The sequence below is a fragment of the Calliopsis andreniformis genome, chromosome 10, assembly GCF_051401765.1.
Source record: "Calliopsis andreniformis isolate RMS-2024a chromosome 10, iyCalAndr_principal, whole genome shotgun sequence".
NCBI lineage: Eukaryota > Metazoa > Arthropoda > Insecta > Hymenoptera > Andrenidae > Calliopsis > Calliopsis andreniformis.
The window spans coordinates 15,371,801-15,380,263 of NC_135071.1; the positions used below are offsets into that span (position 1 = coordinate 15,371,801).

At 38.5% G+C, this 8,463-nt stretch overlaps 1 protein-coding gene across 3 annotated transcripts; it reads right to left on the reverse strand.

Moving 5' to 3' along the window:
- Positions 1–133: 133 nt before the first annotated feature.
- LOC143184660 (clavesin-1) lies at positions 134–7,978 on the reverse strand. Of its 3 annotated transcripts, none has more exons than XM_076387045.1 (8): positions 7,870–7,978; positions 7,661–7,785; positions 4,763–5,021; positions 3,083–3,174; positions 2,769–3,014; positions 2,485–2,679; positions 1,373–1,544; positions 134–711 (listed from the first exon to the last, which is right to left on the reverse strand). In XM_076387045.1, exons 3-8 carry the CDS (start codon positions 4,962–4,964, stop codon positions 671–673), a joined length of 948 nt encoding a protein of 315 aa, XP_076243160.1. In that variant the 5' UTR covers positions 4,965–5,021; positions 7,661–7,785; positions 7,870–7,978; the 3' UTR covers positions 134–670. The 3 variants fall into 3 exon arrangements, with proteins under 3 accessions (XP_076243160.1, XP_076243162.1, XP_076243159.1); XM_076387047.1 differs by having other exon boundaries at positions 4,763–5,017; positions 7,870–7,972; XM_076387044.1 differs by lacking the exons at positions 7,661–7,785; positions 7,870–7,978 and having other exon boundaries at positions 4,763–5,141.
- Positions 7,979–8,463: the final 485 nt, after the last annotated feature.

Sequence of the window (8,463 nt, forward strand, 5' to 3'; positions counted from 1 at the left end):
TGTTAACCGAGAAGCTGTACTTAAACCTACCTTTTCAATTTTGTAAATCACTTCAGTCCCTCGTACAGGCTTTAAATATTCTGTACAACAAATGACAACAATAATCAAATAAATCGGATGAGGAAAGGAACTGATAGCATCTATTGTTATATTCTTCAAAAAGTTTCATTTTTCCATTGATTTTCATTAACAAAATATTCATAAAGCAAATGCTTAGTCCTAGATGTATTATTAACGAGTAAATCAAAGTATTTAATTAAACGAAAAGCAATTATTTATTGCTTGTCAACGATCTAAAAAAATTGATCAACCTTTGTAACAAAATTATTAAATATTTTTAGAAATTTCGATTCCGTTTTTTTATATCACACTTCGTGACTTCGACCATGAAATTCTCTTTCACTGATAATAAAAATAATTATATTTTCTCGTTCACGTTAACATCTCTAAATCCTAACTTACTTCTTTCTTAAGTCTTTAGTTATTAAATATTCATTTCCTCCCTCTTTCACAAAGTATCATAAAATCACATATCGTGAATGTGAGTAGATATAATGTTCAAATAACTTCTTGAGAAATTCAAATTTTTCTATTTTTTCCTGCTTCGAAGACGTGGGCATCCGAATCGTGAGATCTCGTTACCTCGAAGCGTTCCGGAAGTTGATGATTTCTATGCCTCTGCTTTCTTGACGTATCCATATTTATTAGAAGCTGAAAGATTCAAAGCAAAATTAAATTAAGCACAATAACACAGACAGAATTAAAAATAGCAACCAGAAATGCAGAAATCTACGTACAAACTCCATCAATGTTCATTAAAATTTCTAATTGAAAAATTAATTCCATGCTACTTTCATAGGTAATGTTATTTATCAACTGTAGCAGGACTATCAATCAAACTTGAAATACAATTTAATCATAGTCAAACTTAATCTTAATTCAATTGAATCAAGGTCCAACTATATTACCATAATTAGCACCTCATATTCAATATAATAAATATTGCAAGCATTCAGGAGTCTCAATTAACTATTTTAAGAATGAACTATAATTTCACAGACCTCGAACTTCGATCTTGCCCCTTCTGTACGAACTTCTTTGCAACGTTAATTAACCCTCGTGACGTAATTCGATGGAATATCGCGACCCCGATGATTAGCGATTTCGCGGGAGAAATTATACACGACGAGATTGCGTAATGGAAGTCGTATAGGTTTAATGCCATGTTGTAATAACACAACGGCAGACTTAATTACACTAAACACTAGTTTTAGGTACTCCATGGTAAGCCATTATCGTGAAACTTTGATAGTTAAAGGAATCCTCGCGTCAAAGTCGAATGAAAAAGTCAAAAGATGGAAGCATGTATCACCTTCGAATTCTTGCTCGAACCAGCAGAAATACTCCCAAATACCAGGGCCAATCGGGACGTCTGGCATAATTAATTCTCCACCAAGATTGGTGGGCAAATTCTTCGTGCCCAGGTGAGAGGTCAATGACTTTCTGTCCGTGCCGTGGAAGTGTATCCTCTTACGTGTTTTCTCCTAAAAGAGGGTAAAATATTCATCGTCAGCATGGCTCCTCGAGAATATCTGCCTTAATGAGAATTAATCAAATTCGTATAATCAACGCGTTGCATGTAGTAATTGGGAGATGTAGTTAGTGTATTTGGGTTGCTGCTTTCATATTAATGGCGCACTGTGGGAAGCGGGGAACTATTTATGGTAACACTGTGTAGGATAGTACCATTGTCTGAGTTTATCTTGATATTCTCTGTTTGATTTTAGTGGTTCAATACTGTAGTTTTCTTTTTTCTTGTTTTATTGTGGAAGAATAGAGGGAGTGAAAGAAGTTGGAGTGGATCTTTGACAAAAAGAGAAGGCTTGAAATGTGCAGTAGAGGCAAGGATTTTTATGTGGGCCTAAAATTCTATCCAAACAGGAACCTGTTCCATGCAAAGACATGAAAAGAAGAAAAATAATATTGGCCAGATTGAGACCTGGAAATTCCAAAATCATCACGTAAGGAGACAGAACTCTCCCATTGCAATTCGTACCACAATTCTGCAACAGTCTACCACTTCCTACTCAAATATACACTAGAGGCTCTAATTTACAAAGGAGAAAGCTAAACATTAACTCAGAATCTACCTCGATTTCTCAGAGACAATAAAACAAAACTCACCTACTAAAATCTACTTATTCCACATACAGAAAATTCCCTAGCTAATGATCTTACTGTCAATGTAACATTACTGTACCTGAGAGCCAAGTCCTTTTTTATTATCTTTCAAGAAAAGCGAGAAACAAATGCGATTACCCATTTCTTCGTTTATACTATTAAATTTCCTTCTTTTATAACATGAATTAACTAAATTCCTATTATTCTAATAGAATGAATAGAAACTGGACTTAGGTTACTCTGGGTCTCAGGCACAGATTAAAACCTCGAGTACAAAAAACAGAATAAATTGAAGTTTCTTACCAAGAGGAAGGGTTTGAAAATGGCATAGACCATGTTAAATATAAATGGTTGATTCACTATATGGATACCCTTCAATCGACAAGGCAAGCATCTCTGCACCCATTCTGTCAAAGCCGCAGCGAAGCTGGGAGTTATATGCGTGGCGTGGCTCAGTGTGAATCCATCCATGTCCAACACCACGTGCACGCCAGCAACCTGAAACAAGGCCAGAGCTAAAACAAGTTCTTCCTTTCTTCTCCAGCCATTGAAGATCCATATCTTCCTGACTTCTTCTCTCTGCTAACCTGCGTCTTCGGCTCCGACATAGCTGCGTCCAGAGACAGCATAACTGATCGGAATATTTCATCAATGCCGATCGTCTTCGTGGTCCATTTCTTCCCAGCGTTGATTAGAAGCAGTCTGCAACCCTCTGGCGTTCGATCTGGCAATGGTATCAGGATTTCTGAAGACAGAACCTTCTTTTCGTTGCTGGGCAGCAGGTTCTTACAGAAACGCGAGTGACCTAATCTGTAGTGGTAGAACCTCTTCATCTGTGGAATAGGAAAGATTAAGAAGAAGAGACCTTGGCGGTTGTTTCGATGAACTGAAAGAAGCTCACCAACTCGAAGGCGCTTTTTGGGTACCATTTGCAGGGTCGCAAGAATTTCTGGAAGAACTCGTCGTCATCGGGAGTGTACAAGTCTGGCTCGGCTGGAAACAGGAAATAGAATCTGAACGTGCTATTAGCTGTCTGTTTACGTCAGAGGTAACGAAGAACAGTGTAATTTCTGGAGGATTAAATTATTGCAGGTTGCAGCTAGTAGAGGAGAAGAACGAAACATGGGCTGCTGTTTCAGTTAATTATTTTTAGATGAGTTTTCTCGGGAGGTTTAACTGTTTTCATATAGAATATGGGTTGCTGTTTTAGTTAATTATTTTTAGGTGAGTTTTGTTAAAAGTTTTAACTGTTATCGTGGAATATCACAAAATTCTTCCTTGAGAAATTCTTTTGATCAGTGTTTTAATTTTTAATTGAGTTTATTTGCTCCCGTTATAGTTCTGAACAATTAAAGTATTTTATAAGGGATAAGAAGTTGCTCTTGGTCTGTCCTTCGGGAATATTACTCGCGGTTTCCACAAAATTTATTTCAGAACGTGACGAACACTATAAGTGGAACTTTCGTTTTCACACAACCGGTTCTGAGCATTCGAGCCATGCTCACGTGCATTCTGTTGTCTGAGACGATACAGGTAATTAAAAGAATTCCTCTAAGAAACGACAAGTATGAAGAAAACAAAAGACAGAGGAAAATTATAATCCATTCAAGAGGAAAATACTTCTTCCATTAATAATTGTTATATAAAATATTTACTACTGCGTAATTCGAAGAATCTCGAATTCATTTCCTAATCTAATTGATAAGAGTACGTCGTTTTATCATTCTCTTTAAGATGATATCGGAAAAATGATTACTTAGATATCGACTGAAAACGTGATTGTTAATTCGGACTAACTTATTATTCCATTCGTCTCGAAACCAAAAATAATATGATTGCATAATTTCAATTTCAATTTGCATATTTTAATGAAGTAAACAATGATTCATGAAGTCATTGAAATTATACGGTTTGCTCGAGCTTTCGGTCGTCTACGATCCTGAATATTGGATTTTGACCAACTTCCTATTATTAAAGTCTTCTTGCCGTCTAATGCTGTCACTTCAAGCAAAGTAAAAGTAGTCAAACTAGATTCCGACCTAATGCTTAAATCATTTACATCTCTATTCATTAAACCTACCTCTAGGACCCTCAGCAATCAATCTAGTATTATCATCATAAATAATTAAATTTCAAATTCAACCACCTTACTTTCTATTCTTCCTTGAAACTATTGTTTCTTGGCCATGAAAGCAATTTCGACTAACTTTTACTGAATCTTCTCCTCCACATGCTCATTAACTCATTATTATCACTTCTTCGAATTCCAATTCTTATGTACACATTTGAAAAAATACTCTTCCTCTCATTCCCTTTTCTAATCTACAATTCTAATTGATCTTCAACTTATGTCTTATTAGAGATTCTCTAATTGCTTCCCCATTCCATTTCCTAATTCCTCAGGTCTATTCTAATTCCTCAATGGCAAAGCAGTGAAAGCTGGTACCCATTCAATTACTTCGCTCAATCAGCGCTTCATCAGAGCCTTCGCCAATCAATACCCTTGAAACGTCGCCTCAGCATCACCCACATCATTTCACAGCAATCAGGTTCCCAAGCTCGTCACCTTGAAAACAGTTACCTTGAAGCAAGTTCCTGATATCCTGCAGAGCCTGCTGCACGACGTCTGGCGTCTCCCTGAGCTCGTTCCTGGCCTTCTCCCTGAACTCCTCTCCAATGTCATCGAAATCAGCCTTCAGGAAGAAGCTGCCTTCCCTGAACTCCGGCACGTCCCTCAGCTGCGTGATGGTCCGACCGCCATTTTGGATCCCTTGCTTCTCCATCGCAGAGGAACCGTTCGCTTCGGCGCTCCTCTGTTTCACCTTCCTACTTATTTCTATCTGTTGGACATACATCGTGAGCTTCCTTGGCTACCTAACGCGCCCTCGCCGTGGACCGACACTGTTGATTTTTGGTAAAACGTCTTTCTTTAACATCTCTTCAGTCGTCGCTGCACGACTACTTATGCAAGTGACAGCGAAACTGATTGTAAATAAAAACGCGAAGCAATGCATGCTGGAATAATGATACGAACTCGAAGACATACAAAGTTTGCTTGCAAGTGAGTGTTCTTCGTTTCTGCTGAAATTCTTTTGTGAGTACATTCTTTGAGACATGGAAGATTGCTGGTTATTAACTGTATCGTGGAATAGTGATGAAGACATGGGTAATTGAGATCTTGTTTGAGATAAAGGATAAGTTTTATGTACAGGTACAGCGAATGCTCGAGGAGTGACAGTTTTACCCAGCTTTGCGCTTGACCTGGACACTCACCTTTTAACACAGTATCGGTCGGCGGCAACTGACGGTCAAAAATGCTAATTATTACTCAGTTTTGGAGAAAATTTCTCTGTTATTTCTCTGTATCACCGATGAACCATAGTAGTAATTAGAATCAATTAAAATAGTGTCGATGGTGGACACCATGACTGCTGCTGACTGCAGAGACTGGAGGCAGTTGTCTGAAAGTGGCTGACGAGGTTTCTCTATTGTTTCAGGTGTACGCTCCTGTGTTCAGTGTGTCTGGTTTACTCTATGCAGCAGTGTGTTGCAGTGTGTTGCATTGTGCGTATCAATCTGTGCATCAATCAGTGTCTCTGTGTGTTTCCTAGGGAACTGACTATGGCTTTCGAGTAATTATCTTGTCACAAATCTCTGAGACCTCTAGACTCGCCTTGATGGTTCGTGTCAGACGATGTATCTTGATTCCTTCTTTCAGTATTCTGAATCCATTGGAATTTTGAGCATAGCCGTGACATACATATGCAAGTCTTGCGCAGTTTTGAGATTCGAGACGATTGTTTTGTTTCTGTGGTTTTGACTTGTTGCCTGAGTGTTTGTGGAAAGTGACCGTGTTTGCGCAAAGTAATGTGGATGCATGTTTAAAGCGTAGAGTGTGTGAGTTTATTTCGACAATAGAGATTCAAGAATCATCTGCATCAACTCTATGGAACAGCAAAATGTTGTCTCGATAACAGCTTGAGATTTATGGAATATTAAATCCAAGAATCTCATTGGTAATTTGAGTGTATCTTCTCATAAGACATTATTAATTCCGAGAAAACGTGAGTGTACTATTGAACACATATCGAGACAACACTGCATGTTTGACATCCATGATTCTACTCTTTTTTAACCCAGTCTTAAGCGTGTCAATATTGAAGTGTATAGTGTGACGTGTGAGAGTACTTGAATTTCTATTATTTCCATGAAGCATAAATTTGCAGAAATGGAGTCTCGAATTGTGTTTAAAGTGTAAATTTAACTGCTGCATCACATCTATGTATGCAAAGGATGTTAAAGTGTCACACAATAATGAAAGTAATTTTGGACAGTGTGCTAGGATAAAGATCCACTTTCTCCGCGAAATCGATGATTCAAATGATAGCAAAGTGAAAGTGGTACCTTCAGAATCTGGCATTAGGAACGAAATTATTCCAAATTCTTAATGACAAGTCATATTTCATATTCAAGTGCCCATTACAACTTTCTTTTTGCCAAATGAAAAGTACCTTAAGAAATTATTTACGAAAGTGGCCAAGATCAAATATTTCTTCAAGATACTTAAGTCCCTAGAAGTCAATGCTCTATCTGACCACGCGATTGACTGTGTTAACGAGTTGTACGAAGCACAAAGTACACACACTGTTGTTTGCATTTATATTTCGCGCAGGGACATTCTAATGTTCCCTGTTTCGATAAGATAGCCCAGCTACGTTCACAATCAGCGATTGTTCGTGGACATTGAAACTGAGCAAACGCCCAGTAATTTGTTTCAGAGCGTTATCAACGCTGCACCATGCAGCTGAAAGTCACAGGACTCTCGACAGTCTGAAAGTTTATCCATCTATCGGGCTTAAGTGATTTTAAACTGCTAGAACTTGTAAATAGAAGTTCACTGGGGAATTCGAGTGAAAGAGAAAGTTCGTTTCGATTTCCATTTGCGTTGTTACATCAATGCTGATATAATTTCTTGCAAATGATGTGCTACTCCGTTTCCAGTATTACGAGCGTCACGTTTCCAGAAACGCAAATCAACAAATTATCCTTAAATTTTCATGAAAATTACCGCTGAGGAAATTATTTAGGCAAAAAAACGAATGAAATGCTAACTAGACTGTAGACCAAGAAGGACTTAGATGATCTCGATTCAATTAAAAGCGGATCTAGATAGATCTAAGTTAACGAAGAAAGGATTTAAATGTCCTCAACGCAATTTTCCACTCCCAGGGTACTCAAATCCCCCAATTATACTCTAACATCAATCCTGTCATAAATAAACTCTATTTTTCATACTTCTTAGCGCCACAAAATTCCTGTCACAAAAATTCCGAAAATCGACCTAGCAAACTGTCTCAATTTTACTCTGCAAAAATTTCACCAATCCTCAAATCTCCACATTATTACAACGTCAACAAACAACCACCTCCGCATGACAACCCCCACAGAAAAGTAAACGCAAGAGACTTGAATAAGGTACCTGAGCAAACCGAGTAAGGTCTAGCCTGCTTCTCTGCGCAGCCGCTCAAAAGGTCAAAGCCTTCTGGAGGATCAACGCTCTTCGAGGACCGACGTTCACCCAGGTGGCCAGGAAATTCGTGTCTTCTGGGAAGAAACAAAGAGAATGCTCGTCTCACTGCGTACTGGAGGATCGATGCACGAGGCTGTATGTCATGTCACGGTTCCTACACAGGAAGTGCCGATTGCTTCGTGGTGGAAGGCCGAGTGCTAGGCGGGCGCAAGAGAGAAGAGGACGACGAAAACAGGTTGAACAGCAGTCGAAGGTGGATCCAACGCGATCGAGGCAACGTTGGAGACTGCTTGGTGGCCAAGTCGGAAATCGGCTGGAAAGTGGCAGCGGATTCTTCTCCCACCTTCGACGTGTTTGTGACAGTGGGAAGGACAGAGGTTACCCTTTTACCACTGTGTGAACGTACATATTTTACTTTCAATGAAGATCCTATATGTCAAATGTCGGTCACAGTAGTGGGGAATTGAACTGTTTTTCATTTCTGTTGATATGTGTTCGGGTGTATTGTTTAGTTTTCTACTTCTTCGTCCATAATATTTACACTGCAGACGTGGAATCGGGATTTTTCCTCGATTTAAGGAAAATAAAGGTTGTCTTGTTGAATATACAGCTGGGATAAAATAACAACTGAATTTGTTTATTCGATTATATTAGAAAGATGTATATTGTCACTGTTGTAGGAAGTATTGATTTCGAGTTAACACTAGAACTACCGTAGTTAATCTATGTCTATTTCTAACGATGTGCTATAG